This window comes from Bos taurus, chromosome 13 (assembly GCF_002263795.3).
Source record: "Bos taurus isolate L1 Dominette 01449 registration number 42190680 breed Hereford chromosome 13, ARS-UCD2.0, whole genome shotgun sequence".
NCBI lineage: Eukaryota > Metazoa > Chordata > Mammalia > Artiodactyla > Bovidae > Bos > Bos taurus.
In genome coordinates, this window is record NC_037340.1 from 70,163,763 (window position 1) to 70,181,111 (window position 17,349).

Consider the following 17,349-nt stretch of genomic DNA (forward strand, 5'->3'; position numbering starts at 1 on the left):
CTAAAAACAGTGTTCTGTATGATCATCTAACCTTGTCACCAGACTCAGCACCAGATAACCTCTGAAAGTCACACAGTCATGTCCGACTCTCTGTGACCCCATGGACTATACAGTCCATGTAATTCTCCAGGCCAGAATACTGGAGTGAGTAACCTTTCCCTTCTCCAGACAATCTTCCCAACCCAGAGATCGAACCCAGGTCTCCAGCACTGCAGGCGGATTCTTTACCAGCTGAGCCACAAGGGAGTAGCCTATCCCTTCTCCAGGGGATCTTCCAGACCCAGGAATCGAACCCAGGTCTCCCGCATTGCAGGCAGATTCTGACCCACCAGGGAAGCCCGCCAAAGATAACCTTTGGCCACTCACAAAAAAGCCAGTAACTGTACAGGAGCGTGCTTTACTGTAACAGATGCCTTTAGAAAGTAAGTGTCACAGGTGCTGAAGGCAGCCCTAAAAGGGACATTTCAAAGCCGATTTGGAGCACTGCCAAATAAACGTGCAGCCTCCTAACACCTAACACTGCTTTTAAGGAGACATCCCTTTGGAAGCAGAAGTTATGTCTCATATTTTCAGGAGTGGTGTCACAGAGAACATCTGTCATTTCATAACCACGCTAAGGTTGCCAGTAATCTGACAATACACGGGTGCTAGTTTCCGGAAATAAAGAAGTAACTTACGGAGGACCTGGAAGAGACCAGCAGGCCTTCTAGGACGGTTACACCACTGGATGATGGCTTAGCATCGGCCCCACTTGTGAGTCACCTGCTCTCTTAACAGGAGGCCTGGCCTGTGCCGAGGGCACAGACACTTGCCAGGTGGTGCGGTTTCCCTCTGGCCTTCTGGTCACCCCGCCTCTGCTCAGACTTCCTGGCCCACCCTGGGAGTGATGGGGTGCAAAGCCCAGCTGCTTATTTCCCTTTCGTTCTTCCCAACTCCCTTTCTTAGCCTGATATTCCCAAACACAACACTGAGAATCCCAGGAGATGATGATGAAAGCAAAGGAGGATTCTTCTGGATTTTTATCATAAACACAGTTCGGGGTCATAAACAAGCCTAAATCTGGAGGGAACTGGTCATTCTGGCAGGACTCACTACTTGGGGGGTGAGGCTGGGGGGACAATTCAGTGTCACTACCTCACTGCTGATTCAGTATTTAAGATGGTTTAGGAAAAAGAAGAGCTAAGTAAACTTCAAAGAAATTTAAATCAATCAACTGTAAGAAAGTGATTTAGATGGTAAATTTTATGTGTTTTCCATCACAATAAAAAGACAAAAAAAAGTAGGGAGGGAGGGAGAAAGTGAAAGAAAGAAAAAGACAGCAAGAAACTCAATGGGTAACACACCCAGTTAAGGCTGGGATCCTGCGAGCACCTTACCATCCCTGGGATGTTACTAAATTCTGTGCCCGGGACACTCGGCCCTCAGGGAACAAGCTTTTGCTTAGCACGCAAGGGTGGACACACTGAAAAAGGCAGAGACACCCAGGTGTTTATTCAAAGAGACTAAAAGACAACACATTGAAGACCTAATTCTACCAAGGCAGTTCTCTGAAGCTCAAAGTGAGACCCTCTCCTCAGTCCATACCTCATGTTAAGGTCTCTCTTTTGGGGGCTCTCCAGAAAGCTGAGCAGGTAGCTCAGGCAGGTGTGGTGGTACCTAGGTATTCAATCACTAGGCTGTAACAGTAACAGCAGCCAGAGCTACTGAACACACATCAAATGGAGACATTCAGAACTACGCAAAGCATGTTTCATGACATCGCCAATCTTTTTCAACAACCCTGCAGGCTTCTTAGCACAATGATGTCTATTTTGTATAAGGGGAAAGGGAGGATTACTAATTGATGCTAAGTAACGTGCCCAAGGCCATACAACTAATGGCCAAAGGAGCCGGGATTGGAACTCTCTAGCCAAAAGCTAATGTTGGTTTCACTGAGCATTTGACGACACCCCAGGGAAACAGACCACCAGACAAGCATTAACTACACTCGGTCAGAAACCCTAAATGTGACAGTGTACTCAATCGCTTTGGGAGAAGATCAGGTTCTTTATAAAACTAAACACATACTTACCTGATGTCCTAGCAATCCCATTCCCAGGAATCCTACAGAGTTGTCTAGTCCACCTCTCACTTTACAGATAAAATACTCTGTCTTGAGATTTAGAGTTGTTATTTAGTTGCTAAGTCTGTGTCCAACTCTTTTGTGACCCCATGGACTATAGCCCTCCAGACTTCTTTGTCCATGGGATTTCGCAGGCAAGAATACTGGAGCGGGTTGCCATTTCCTCCTCCAGATCTTCCCAACCCAAGAACTGAACCTGTGTCTCCTGTACTGGCAGGTGAATTCTTACTAATTCTTTACCGCTGAGCTACCAGAGAGAAAAGGCAGTTTGTCAAGATATTTTCCTAGGAAGTGGCACAGCTGGGACATCCTGGAGGGAGAAGGGAAACCCAAGCAAGACATGAGCACAATCAACCAGTGTTTAAAAGGCAGAAGTATCCCAAAAGGCAGGTATTAGTAAGCAAAAATATAAAATTTTAATCTTGCAAGTCAATAATTCCTCAGAAAAAAAAAATTTTTTTTTTCAAGAGACCTTGTTGGGAGCCTGGAAAAGATATCTGCTGAGGATTAAAAATATAAGACAAAAAATATTTCTTCCATGTATCTCAAGGTCAGCTGGGGGGTGGGGAGGGGAGGGAGGCAAAAGAGTATAAATGAAGTCTCTGTTTCAGCTTCCACCAAGAAGGGCACTAAATTACCCCTTTTGAAAATGGCCTTAAAAGGGACAGACGGCAGATGACCGACTGCAGGAATAGTATCATTTTATATTACACTGACAGCTTAACCAGAATCACGCATCTAGGGAGGCCAGAATGAAGCTGAGAGAGATGGATAAAACACACATCAATGTTAACTCCTAAACCACACTGATAGTAATAAAACATATTTCTTGGGCTCAAAATGAACAATCTACAATATTCCTGGAAAAGACACTTAAAAGATCTGAATCTAGATAAACAGGTTCCCAGACAGACATCCAAGGACAAATCTGGGTTGTTCCCCTGAAGAATCGGGCAAGTCCTTGAAAGTCAAAACAGACTCTAAGAAAATCATCCATGTTACACAATGGAGAGACCCTGAAAAAACTGTGCTAAGTGAAATAAGTCAGGCACCTTGAAGACCATATATTGTCTCATTTCACTTACATCTCACACCCAACACAGGCAAGTCCATAGAGACATAAAGGGAGGTATATGGAGTTGCCAGGGGTTGAGGAAAGAAAAAGTAGTGTCTGCGATAGGCTTAAGGTTCTTTTGGGGGTGATGAAAATGTTCTAGAATCAGATAATGGTGAGCTTTACACAATCCTGTGAATAGACTAAAACCACTGAATTACATATTTTAAATATGGAATTTATAGAATGTGAATTATATCTCACTTAAAAAAAATTCAATTTAAGAATATACTGACAAGGGTCCTCTCTCTTACGTTGCTAACAGGAGTATCAGTTTTTTTTTTTTGGCTGCAACACATAGCATGTGGGATCTTAGTTTCCTGACCAGGGATTGAACCCATGCTCCCTTACAGTGGCAGCATGGAGTCTTAACCACTGCATCACCAAGGAAGTCCCCAGTGTTAACTAGTGAAAGCCTTTTTGCAGGGGAGAGTAGCAAAAACACTAAAATTTTAATCATGGATATGCTTTTAAGTGAGCAATTTCTCTTTGAGAACATAAACTAAGGGAAACATTTAGAAACTCCAAAGTTTATATGTAAGAACACCTGATACAGAATTGTTTTTTAATAGAGTAAAAATAAATATCCTATTTAAAAGTAAACACAGGGAACTCCCTGGTAGTCCAGTGGCTGGAACTCAGCACTGTCACTGCCAGACTGCTTGGGTTCAGTCCCTGGTAGGGGATCAAGCCCTCACACACCACGCAGCATGGCCAAGTGAATACACAGAACATAAATATCTTATTTGTCGATCTTTAGGAAAACGCTTAAATTAATAGCACATCCACATAGAAGAACACTACACAGCCATTATTAAACAAAGTTTTAGCTGACATTTAAAAATTTAAAGTTTAAAAGTTAAAGTTTTTTAGCTGACATTTAAAGTTTTAGCTGACAACATGTGGGAAAATAAAAACATATATATATATATATATACATAAAATCTAATTTTTTAAAATAAGACATCACCACTAGCTTTTTAAAATACATTTTAGGATACATACCATCATTATGTTTGGGAGATAAGACTGTGGGCAAGTTTCACTTCTTTTTTCCAAAACTTTCTCCAAGTTATTACCTGTTTGTCTTTAATTGTTTCCCATGATTAGAAGCTTTATAAGACAGTGACTTTGTGGTGTTCCCCAATATTTTTGTGGCTTATAGTAAAACTCAGTCATGTGGTTATTGGGTGAAATGAGTATTTTCAATTTGAGAAAAAGAAAAAAGTTTACAAAATTGTACATGAAAGCAAAAATGACAATACCTGTGTACAGAAGAAAGAAAATAAACAAAATGTGAACAGTCATTTGAGGCTGTGTAAATTTTTTTTCTTTTTTAATACATAGACATCTAGATTTTCAATAATGAGAATAATACTTTCATGATATTTGCACAGATAAACTTTTCACATGGATGTTTAGCAGAAAAATTTTAAAGACTTGAATGCTAAACAGGAAAAACTGTTTGCCAGACAATTCATGCTCCTCCAAGTCATCACGCTTCAGGAATCGAAGGGAGACTACGAGAGGTGCCAGCTCACGATGACATGTGACTGGGCGCAGGGCATGGTGCCCTCTTCACTGGGGCCGGGCAGGCCCCCACACACCCTTCACCCAAAAGCACTTCCTCCGGCTTCCACCCGGTGCTGAGCGGCCCCGTGGGGCCCTGCTGTCAGTCTGCTTCAGGGCCGCCCACATTCCCCAGAGAGAAGGTGTTCTGTGTGACCCCATGGACTGCAGTGTACCAGGCTGCTCCGTCCACAGGATTTTCCAGGCAAGAATACTGGAGTGGGTTGCCATTTCCTTCTCCAGGAGATCTTCCCCACCCAGGGATCGAACCCGCGTCTCCTGCACTGGCAGGTAGGAGTCTTTACCACCGAGCCACCAGGGAAGCCCATGCTCTATGTGCAGACTTACTTAATCTAAAGAAATCAGTTAAATATAAAATTAAGCAGAAAAGCTTAACTAAGTTTGAGACCTGTCTTTTTTAAGTCCAAATAACAAAGGGTCTGTGGACATTTCAGGTGGCAAACCTACTTCCCAATTAAAATTAGAATTGTCTTATATTTTTGCCTTCTCTTTCATCTGAAAGAGTATTTCTCATAGTTACCTGACTGTGGAATACAGTAAAGACAGAAAACCCCACATATCCTTGCCTTTTTATACTGCAGTTGCACTGGGACGCTCATCATTCAGCACAAACATTTGTGCTGAGATGGCAAGACTCATCTGAGGAGGGAGAATGTCAGTGAGTGTGTGTGTGTGTGTGTGTGTCCCCTCTGTGTTGAGTTTTTTCCCTGCATTCAGCATATTCATCTGAGGAGAGAGAGTATCAGAGAAACAGAGTGAGTGAGTGGGTGTGTACGTGTCACAGAGAGAGAGAGAGAGAGTGTGTGTGTGTGTGTCCCCTTTGTGTTCTGTGTTTTACCCCTGCATTCAGCATGTTCAATCCTTCTGCACCTAAGAGTCCTGTGCTCTGGGCGGTAAAGCAGCCATTCCAATCCTGTGTCTCTTCTACCACAGTCACAGCTGGTCAGCGCCAGGGGAAGAGCTCAGTTTCAGGGATCTAAGGTGGAAACCTTAGGTATGTAAGGTAGACGAAGGTGTCCAGGAGGCTCTTGGATATACTTTCCAAGGGAAATGTCCAGAAGAGTACATTGGACTGCCCAGGAAGAATGGGTAGAGAGAGAAGAGGGAACAGGGCCTAACCTGAGGAACACCAATGCTTACGGTTCCCAGAGGGGGAAGAACCTACACATCATGTGGGAAGGAGCATCATCAGGTCAGTGATGTAGTGGGGAAAAGGGCAAGAAAGTGCGGCTTCACAGATACCCAAGGATGAGCGCATTTTATGACAGATGCTCACAGGTGTCAAATGCTGCTGAGGAGCAGGTAAGCTAAGAACTGAAGAGTGATCAACACATCTGGTGATGTCATTTCTACAAAACACATCCACCCCAAAACCCTTGAACCTGGTCATTCCCGGTCCCCATCTCTATTTCCACATTAAAACAGGGTACAGGGTGGTGTTGGGTTTTTATCTTACAATGTTCCAGGAATCTTAGAAAGTCAACATCTCTAAATATATCTTTAGGCGAAGTCAACTTAAACCTTGTCAATTCCAGGCAGTAACAAAAATGGGGCGAGGGAGCAGGCAGATTATCAAATGTAGATGCTAAGAAGAAAAGAGCAAGAGAGAGGGAAATTATTTGATAAGTGCCTATTTGTTAACAAGTGTTGTTTCTAGAAACTACGAGTTTTATTTTCAAACAACTATGGCCCTAATGGAAAAACCAAAAGTTCAAAGTGATTCAGTTCTCTAAATCTGTCAAAGAAGAATGATGTTTGCTTCATCCAAGGCTAGGGGAAGCCTCTTCTAGAATGTTTTTGTGGCATCTTCTAAACTAAGTAGGTCAACAAATACAGAAAAATAAGACTAATTTCCTTCCTTTTTCTTCCTGGCCCATTTGGAATTTCACTGTAGGCTTGGGCTCCCAGGGCCTCTGAGCCCAGAACTTCAGCAAACCCTGGCCAACTGCACTGCCACACACCAAAGCCCAGAAAGACCGGGGCCTAGAGTCAGGAACACTGCATGTGCGGACAGGAATGGTGCTTTTCATACACCCTAGTCACAGCTACTCCGAGTATTCAGCACTGTTTTGATATCTGAAGGACAAAATAGACGCCAGCAATGATCATAATAATACCTGATTTTACTAAGGACTCAGTATTCTTGAACAGATTATGTCTTTAAACAGCTCTAAGAGGAAGTATATTATGGTTCCAACTACAACTTCATTTTCTAGAGAAGCTCAGAGAGGTTAATAACTCGCCCAAAGTCACACAGCTCATGAGCAGTAGACTTGCCATTTGAGATCAGATTTGATGCTTGGTTTTAAGAGCCACTGCTCTTGACTCCTTCACGATGCTGCCTCATGCTGTGGATACACCAAACTTAGAATCAGAATTAGCAAGACTCTCTAAGCACCTCAGCCTTCCCTGGTGGCTCAGATGGTAAAACATCTGACTACAATGCGGGAGACCCAGGTTCGATCCCTGGGTTGGGAAGATTCTCTGGAGAAGGAAATGGCACCCCACTCCAGTACTCTTGCCTGGAAAATCCCATGGATGGAGGAGCATGGTAGGCTACAGTCCATGGGGTCGCAAAGAGTCGGACACGACTGAGCGACTTCACTTTCACTTTCTAAGCACCTCTACTTTATCTCCATCATCCACTGCCCAGCACCACTGTATCTCCCTAACCTTTCCCCAGAAAACCGTTAACCCTTTCCTCTTCTATCCATCTCTCTACAAATCCATTTGTTTCCCAGAACAGAATGGGAGAATACATGAAGAATCAATCAATCTAGCAGAACGCTGAAGATTAAATAAGTGACCTCAGACTTGAAAACTACCCAAAAGGACCCCAAGATAAGGGTTGACAGCTACCAGAAGGCCTGCAACCACCATCCTAAGGATGTATCTTGTTAGCACTGGGTACTGCATTTCCTTTTACCTCCACAAATGAGAACTTTTGATCTTTGGTCACTAAGTGTTATATAGTTTCTCCAAACTTCCAAGATTTCTCCAAAACTGTATCAGTGGTAAAAGGATGAGCTAATTAAGAAACCAGACAGTGAGTTAATGAGAAGACTATAAACTGTATCAACAGTGGAAAGAAGTTCACTGCTGTTACTTCTGCTTCCCTTCATAATGCTCAGAATACCAGCTTTGGGCTAGTTTTTCCCGAGAGCGGATCCCAGTTAAACAGAGGAAGGCAATTCTCTGCAGCTATATCCACACTTGTCAAATGTCACAGATCCTAGATCTTTTGTCGCCACTTTGATGTTGGCCCAAGGCCTCGTTACCAGAGCTCCCCAGACTCCTCTGGCCAGGAAAGGAGACGAGGCAATGCTATTCGCTGTTGAAACGTGGTAGTCTTTCTTCCAGGGTTTCCTACATGTAAATAGGTTCAGCGTCACTTATTCGTAGAATTTAAAACTCAGCAGCTTATTTCTGTTTTTAAAAAGTTCCTTTGTGTCTGTCTCAGCTAGTGACATACTGAGTGACATCGGTAACATGAGCTGAAAGAACCACTATGTAATATATAATTATATATTTTAATTAAAAATTGTATCTGTTTAAAATACTTTTTATTTTGGTACCAACAGATAAATACCATACACGGTAAACCCTAGGATTCTAGTGAGGATGGACCTCGGAGGCCATCTAGCCCAGGCTCCCATCTCCTGGCCTCTGACACCCAAGCAAACGGCTCTCCAGCCTCTCCAGAGGCAGGGAGCTTACTGCCCACAAGGCACAGGACACTGCTGAGCAGCTCAACTTCTCAGGACGGTCTTCTTCAGCTGGAGCTATCCCCTGCTCACCTGTAACTCTCCACATGTGTCCATACTCATCCTCAGACGAGACAGACAGATACAGTTAACCTCTTCTCCACAAGATCCTTCTAAATCATCCCTTCTTCAGGCTCCATCATCTTAGTCTCGCCTATCATACCTCATGCAGTCAGTGTTCCTGTACAGTCACTTTGCTCTGACCTCTCAAGTATATGTTTCAGAGCACAAAATGAATTAGGGCAGTAACAAAAGTAAAAATATGCTAAGGTATGTCCAAAGACCAGTTTGCGAGCCTGTGGATTGCTTTGGTGGGAAGGTTTTTTTTATTTTCATGCTTGGCAGCATCTTGCAGTTCAGGCATCTGTATGGACTATCACCAGTACCTGGAAGAGAAGCAGCAGCAACTGCTCCACTTAATTAACTTTCTTCTCTACCCCACCTAACTTCTAAGTAAGAACCCTGCACTATGCCTCAACACTGACTATGAGGTCTAAATGAAAACCCATCTCACTGAAGCTACGTAATAGCCAGCTGACATATCAAAGGTCTTAATGTGACTTTGAAAATTCATGTTGGAATAATTTTGATAAAGAACGTTTTTTTTGTTTGTTTTGGCCACCTGATGTGAAGAACTGACTCACTGGAAAGACCCTGATGCTGGGGAAGATTGACAGCAGGAGGAGAAGGGGACGACAGAGGATGAGATGGTTGGATGGCATCACCGACTTGACGGACATGAGACTAAGCAAGTTCCGGGAGCTCGTGACAGACAAGGAAACTTGGCGTGCTGCAGTCCACAGGGTCACAAAGACTGAGCGACTGAACTGAACTGTTTTTTACTGACATGAAAGCTTACTTTAAATAGTGTTTAAAAAATTAAATATGCAGATTGTTTTATAAAAGAATTATAAATCTGTCCATGTATCATAAATGACAATAGTTTGAGGGTTTGGGGTTCTCTTCAAGTAATATGTTCTTTTGAACAGCAGCATAATATTCCACTGGCCCTGGCTATAATGTAAACACAGACCTACCTCACAGATACTGCAGGATCAGTTCCAGACCACCACATAAAACAAGTATCATAGTGAAGTGAATCACACAGAGTTTTTGGCTTCCTAGTGCATATAAAAGTTATGTTAACAGCATACTGAAGTCTATTAAAATAATATGCAATAGCATTAATTTAAAAACATTTTATTGCTAAAAAAAGTGCTAACCATCACCTGAGCCTTCAGCAAGTCATGTTCTTTTTGCTGATAAAGGGTCTTGCCTCGATGTTGATGCTGTTGACTGACTGGGGTGGCTGTGGCAGTTTACTAATATAAGGCAACAGTGAGGCTTACCACGTCGATGGAGTCTTCCCTTCACAGTCTTCTGTACCTGCAGTGCTGTCTGGCAGTGTTTTACCCACAGTACAACTTTTAAAATTGGAATCAATCCTCTCAAGCCCTGCTGCTGTTTTATCAACTAAGTTCGTGCAATATTCTAAATCCTTTGTTGCCATTTCAACAATCGTCAAACCTTCTTCACCAGGACCAGTTTCCACCTCAAGAAATCACTTTCTTTGCTCATCATAAGAAGCAACTCCTGATTTGTTCAGTTTTATCGTGAGATTGCAGCAATTTAGTCCCATCTTCAGGCTCCACTTCTAGTTCTCCACCAGTTACAGTTATTTCTTCCACTGAAGTCTTGAACCCCTCAAAGTCACCCATGAAGGTTGGAATCAAGTTCTCCTAAATCCCTGTTAATGTTGACATTTTGACCTCTTCCTGTGAATCACAAATGTTCTTCACAGCATCTAGAATGGTGAATCCTTTCCAGAAGGCTTTCAATTTTCTTTGTCCAGATCCATCAGAGGAATCACTATAGATAGAAGCTATGGCCTTACAAAATACATGTCCTAAATAGTAAGATTTGAAAGTCAAATTACTTCTTGATCCAAAGGCTGCAGAATGGATGCTGTGTTAGCAGACATGAAAACACAATTAATCTTGCAGTACAACTCCACCAGAGCTCTTGAGTGACCATGGGCGCTGTCAATGAGCAGTCATTTTTTTCTGAGCAGCAGGACTCAACAGTAAATGATGCTGTAAACACGTGCTATCATCCAGGCTCTAATTTTCGTTTAGAGACTACAGGCAGAGGAGATTTAGCTCAATTTTTAAGGGCCCTAGTAGTTTCAGGATGGCACATGAGCACTGGTTCAACTTCAAGTCACCAGCTCAATTAGCCCCTAACAAGAGGGTCAGCCTGTCTTTTGAAGCTTTGAAGACAGGCACTGACTTCTCCTCTCTAGCAATCAAAGTCCTAAATGGCATCTTCTTCCAATGAAGGCTGTTTTGTCTAAACTGAAAATCTGTTGTGTAGCGTAGTCACCTTCACGGATCACATGCACTAGATCTTCTGCATAACCTGCTGCAGCTTCTACATCTGCACTTGCTGCTTCACCTTGCATTCTTATTTATGGAGATGGCTTTTCTCCTTAAACCTCATAAGCCAACCTCTGCTAGCTTTATACTTTTCTTGGGCACTTGCCTCACCTCTGTCAGCCTTCACAGAATTGAAGAGAGTTAGGGCTTTGCTGTGGACGAGGCTCTGACTCAGGGGAATGCTGTGGTTTGCTTGACCTTCCACCTAGACCACTAAAACTTCCTCCACATCAGTTATAAGCCTGCTGTGCGCTCTCATCATTGATGTGTTCACTGGAGTGGTACCTTTAATTTCCTTCAAGAACTCTTCCTTTACATTCACAGCTTGGCTAACTTAAGCACAAGAGGCCTTGACTTTAGCCTGTCTCTACTTCCCATGTGCCTTCTTCACTAAACTTAATCACCTTTAGCTTTTGATTGAAAATGAAAGCCAAGCAACTCTTCCTTTCACCCGAACACCTAGAGGCCATTGTAGGGTTATTACGTGGCCTAATTTCCATATTGCTGTGTCTTGAGGAACGGCTGTTTCTTGGGCTCAGAAGCCAGAGAAGGTGAACGGTGGAGGAACAGCCAGTCAGCGGAGCAGTGAGCACACACACATTTATCCATGAAGTTCTGTGTCTCACAGGGGTGCAGTTCCTGGCACCCCAAAACCATTACAACAGTAACACCAGAGATCACGGATCTCAGATCACCGTAACAAATAAAATAGCAATGAAAAGGTCTGAAATATTGACAGAATTACCAAAAGGTGACACCGAGACGTGAAATGAGCAAATGCTATTGGGAAAATGGCCCTGTTAGACTTGCTCAAGGCAGGGGTGCCACAAACCTTCCATTAAAAAAAAAAAAAAAAAAGTAGTATCTGTGACAGTAAAATGAAGCCTTCCTGTAGTCCCCTTTTTAATGAACGTGTAAGTTCTTTTCCATTTTTGCTCTTATAAACAAAGCAGCCATGAAGCCGTACACGCAGTTTTGCACACTTGTCTGAGTATATCCATAGCAGAAAATTCTGGCAGATGGAACTGCATGTTCTGCAGTGTTTGTCTGCTAACTTTTGACTCTAAAGAGCTAGGACAGGAAGAAATCGGGAGTGTAGACAGCCTTTAGACAGCAGATGAGTCAATTATTTCCTAGAACAGGCTGTTTTAGTTTGGTCTCACAAGGACCTCTCTGCTGGAGACAGAACAGAGGGTCGTCCTTGGAACCATCCCTAGACCGCCCTGTATGTGACTGCTGAGTGCTCTGTAGAAGCGGAGAGGGAAGTAGGTGGTCCCACTCAACCTCTGTGCACGGGTTCCAGCTGAAGAGCAGAGACTCAGACCTCCCCGGTTACCAGGCTGTCATCAATTCTGTACAAGGAAAACCAGCCCAATTCCAGGAGATCAAGCCTGGTCCCCTCATCTCACCTCCCTGGGCCTCACTGGTTTAGGTCTGTGGGTTGCTCTGAATAGGGAACCACCTAGAACACAGAACTATAATACCAACTGAGGAAAAAGATCTTAGCAGGATGGGAAACACAGGCCACATGTTTTATCAACACCCCTCCTCTCCAGGAAACCAAACGGGGCTGAATAGTTGAGAGGTTCACTATTTTCTGCAGGAGAAAACTTCTGCAGATCGTGATAAACAGGAGGTCTGTGAGAAAATGCTTTCAGTTTAACTGAACGTCGAAAATAATAAATATGTAAACTATAAAGAAGTGAGCACTTCTCTCTTTATAAAAACTTGGTAAGCTATTCCTGGGGGCGGGAAAGGGGGGGGAAACATCTCTTTTTCACATAACCAATTTTGAGTCATATTCTGATTTACAGTCTTCATTACATTTATTCCTATATGGAGCTGACCTGAGCACAGTACAAATCTATATATTAAGTCCTTCAGGACAGAGCTCTCAGTTACCATGTGGAGAATGGAAAACACAGGAATCAGGGTAACCACCAGAGGCTGAGAGAGAAGCCACAACTGCCGGCATCTCCTCTTGTTTAAAAAAAAAGAAAAGCACCAGTGTGAGCTGGATTCACTCACGTAAAAGATAGGTGATCTCTTACCTGCTTCTCTTTCTTCTGTATTTTCATTATCATCTATTAAAGGCAATTATTTTATTTCTGTAAAACATAAAAAAGGCAAAAATTATGTTAAAATCCATAATAAAACATTTCAGATTATCTCAAGATTAGCTGTGGCCCATGAGGAAAACAGAGAATGGAGGATTACTTCCCCAGAACATTTACGATTAGCAATCTTCCAGCCTGACACTCCTGAGAGCCCTGTGCACTGGCCTAAGCCTACTTACTCCTATCCTGAGCCCTCATTTTTTGCTCTAGATGCAGCAGAGTCAAAAAAATACTGTCTTCATAGATAAAACAAGCTATAAGAGATGCTGGCGCATTAAATCACAAAGGGAACTAAAAGAGGAACTGAAAATGATGCCATGAGTATATCTGGGGGGTGTGGAGGGGTGGAGAGGGGCTAGAACTAATAAGCAAAGCCCTCATTTGGGGGGGGGGAATTAGTAAATAATATCCATAACTGATATATCAGGAAATAGAAATATGCACAATAAAAAAGAGTTAAAGGACTTCCCTGGCGGTCCAAAGGTTAAGACTCCATGCTTCCAGTGCAGGGGGCCCAGGTTCGATTCCTAGTCAAGGAACTAGACTCCATGTGCCACAATTAAAACCTAGTGCAGCCAAATAAATAAATAAATATTTTTAAAAGAGAAAGAGCTGAAAGAGTTAAAACTGGTTTTTCTGAAGGAGAGAGGAGCTGGTATGAGACAGGACAGGGCACTCTTGCACTTCATCATATGCTGTCCTACATTACTTGATGTTTCAAACCATGTGCATTTTAAACTGACAAAATAAATTCTATTTCAATATCCCATAATTTTTTCCTAATGATTTTATTATACCCATTCCCATCATTTCCTAATGATTTTATTACACCCATTTTATTATACCCATTCCCAGGCTCCAAGCACAAAGCCACGATGCCACTGAGCTTCTCATAAATGTCTTTTGAGCAGCACAGCCATTGGCTTGAGAGGTCCAGAAGTGCTGTGGGGCATCCAAGGGACAGAAGGACCTCTGTTCTAGGAAACCCAAATGGAGGGCTGCCTGAATCACCCCCTCTCACCTCCCCCAAAGACAAACAATGGAAAGATCATAGTATATATATCTTGGCTTCCGGTTCTAGTCTGGATGTAGACACCAATTCATATTCATTGTTTACCTTGATTTCCTGGACATCCCACAGAGCTAGGAGCCCATCCCAGAGGCGCACGATTATCCCTATGATACACTTATTTCTCACATGCAAGTGAATGCGGTATGTGCAGGCGTCAGAGAGCTTTTAGATTAATCCAAGGCAGTCTCACCTAAGTGGGCTCATGGCGTGTTTGATGCAACTGAGAAAAATGAAGGCCTTGGGATTTCAATCATCCGTGGGAACCACAACTACAGTTTAAAGTCTGTCAATTTAGGGTTTTCTTTTCCTCCAAGAGTCAGAAGCATTTTCTATTCAAAGGAGCATACCATGTTACCAGGATACTGCTGCTTGCAAAGAGCACAGCATCCATGGAAGCAACAAGTGGCAAAGTGGGCACAGGCAGGCCCTAGACAAGGGGGAAAGAGAGGGCGGCAGAGAACAACCGGCCAAGCCAGGAAAAGGGAAAACCAAGTCAGTAAACAGTGCTCTGAAGGGTCAGTGTGAGGACTAACATCTGATGAAACAACGAACTTTCCTCAAGAAAACCATAATTCCTGAGAAATGGCAAGGTAAGGGCTCTGAAATCAGGGCAGTTCAGAGAATCTTACCCTCTGGACTTCAATACAGTGGAGCTGACTCTAGGTCAACTATGTTAGCACAAAAGTCCGTCTCCTTTATCTTTCAGTTTTGAGTTATCAGACCCCAGAAAACCAACATTCTCAACCACCACAAACTGCCACAAATTCTGCAATGAAGAAGGAAGTTTGCGAAATAAACTCTAGCTAATAAAAAGGGTATTATCAATAACCAGACATGTAACTCAACTAAAATTCTACCCAACAAAATGAAATCAACTGCTTACAAAATGCAGAAAAAGTCTAGTGCCAAGAAAAATCACCTTCAGTTCAGTTCAGTCGCTCAGTCGTGTCCAACTCTTTGCGACCCCATGAATCACAGCACACCAGGCCTCCCTGTCCATCACCAACTCCCGGAGTTCACTCAGACTCACGTCCATCGAGTCAGTGATGCCATCCAGCCATCTCATCCTCTGTCGTCCCCTTCTCCTCCTGCCCCCAATCCCTCCCAGCATCAGAGTCTTTTCCAATGAGCCAACTCTTCACATGAGGTGGCCAAAGTACTGGAGTTTCAGCTTTAGCATCATTCCTTCCAAAGAAATCCCAGGGCTGATCTCCTTCAGAATGGACTGGTTGGATCTCCTTGCAGTCCAAGGGACTCTCAAGAGTCTTCTCCAACACCACAGGTCAAAAGCATCAATTCTTCGGCTCTCAGCTTTCTTCACAGTGCAACTCTCACATCCATACATGACCACAGGAAAAACCATAGCCTTGACTAGACGGACCTTTGTTGGCAAAGTAATGTCTCTGCTTTTGAATATGCTATCTAGGTTGGTCATAACTTTCCTTCCAAGGAGTAAGTGTCTTTTAATTTCATGGCTGCAGTCACCATCTGCATTGATTTTGGAGCCCAGAAAAATAAAGTCTGACACTGTTTCCACTGTTTCCCCATGTATTTCCCATGAAGTGATGGGACCGGATGCCATGATCTTCGTTTTCTGAATGTTGAGCTTTAAGCCAATTTTTTCACTCTCCACTTTCACTTTCATCAAGAGGCTTTTGAGTTCCTCTTCATTTTCTGCCATAAGGGTGGTGTCACCTGCACATCTGAGGTTATTGATATTTCTCCCGGCAATCTTGATTCCAGCTTGTATTTCTTCCAGTCCAGCGTTTCTCATGATGTACTCTGCATATAAGTTAAATAAGCAGGGTGACAATATACAGCCTTGATGTACTCCTTTTCCTATTTGGAACCAGTCTTTTAATATATCGAAAAAAAATTAAGTATAATGCAATAGAGACATCAAAAAACACAATTTCTGATTAAGGTCCACAAACCAGCATGCAAATGATCAGGGCCCAGCGCTGCCTGCAAAGTGGGGAGAACAGGCCCAACTGATCGTCACTGTTGGCTCGTCCATCGTCTACAGCGTTCTGAGAGCACTCAGGCAATGTGCCACCTAGATCTATGGACTGCGGAGCTTCCGCTTTCAGGAATCCACCCCGAGGCAATCAGCCAGTAGGAAGTCAAGCTGAGAGGAAGCTCAGGGATGGCGTGGGAGACAGTGTGGAAATGCTGTCACAGCAGAGCTTGGCCACTGCAGAAGGTCACTGTTCCCTGGGTCCCCGTCATCACAGGGCCTGGGAAGATCAGAGGCGGCCGATGAGCACAAGCTAGAAAGACTGGGAAGGTGTGGGTCTGACCCAAGTAAGGCTTGACTGTGGTTACTCAGCAGACAGAAGGCTTGGAGGAAAAGAGCTGGGTGAAAGATCCTAAACCAAATCTCACCACCATTCCTTACCAGGTGTTCACACGCGAGACACCCGCACCCTCAGGGATTTTCACACCATGCAGATAAACCCACTCCATTCCCTGAAAGAGACAATGTGTGTGAAATCCAAGTGCGTCCCAGTGAGGCTGCTATGAGAGTAACTGCTTCAGGGACCTCCCTGGTGGTCGAGGGGTTAAGATTTCACCTTTCAATGCAGGAGGTGCAGGCTGCATCCCTGGTCGGGGAACTAAGATCCCATATGCCAAGGAAAGAAGAATTGCTCTCGTTCACCGAAAGCAGGTCTTTGGCCGCCCTTGCGTTGTGATTGTGAAATCATTTCTAGTACCTGGATGGACTGCCACACACCAGCACGTGGGCACTTCACAAGGTAGCAGCTCGCATCAACAGCATGGATTTGTGTTCAGTAAGCATGTATTGACTTTTATTTCTCCAAATACCATCTAGTATTTTCTCTCTGAGGTTTTCTCTACCTTTTTCCTCTTTGATGGCACGTGTTTAAAAAACACAAAACTACCTAATCTTTTTGTGCAGCTGAATTTTATGCAGCAGGAATAGCGAACGAGATATACGCTAAAGCAGGTCCTTCTGCACAACACTGGAAATGGTTTCACAGCCTCTGCTGCTGTGCTGACATCACCCAAAAGTTGTGATTAGATAGATCCTTTAGGTTCAATAAAGTGCAAATTAAAACAGTAATTTCAGAGTCCCACAATTTAATTAGAAGCATAATACAAATATATTCTGAA

The 17,349-nt window shown here is 43.3% G+C and overlaps 1 protein-coding gene across 9 annotated transcripts in view; it reads right to left on the reverse strand.

Moving 5' to 3' along the window:
• Window positions 1-17,349, reverse strand: part of CHD6 (chromodomain helicase DNA binding protein 6) — a 201,382-nt gene that overhangs the window by 132,886 nt on the left and 51,147 nt on the right. For 8 of the 9 annotated variants that reach the window (XM_025000625.2, XM_059892619.1, XM_059892620.1 and 5 more), the window contains one exon: window positions 13,077-13,133. In XM_025000625.2, the coding sequence (XP_024856393.1) occupies window positions 13,077-13,109 (33 nt within the window). In that variant the 5' untranslated portion in view covers window positions 13,110-13,133. The other variant, XM_025000628.2, reaches the window with a different exon arrangement.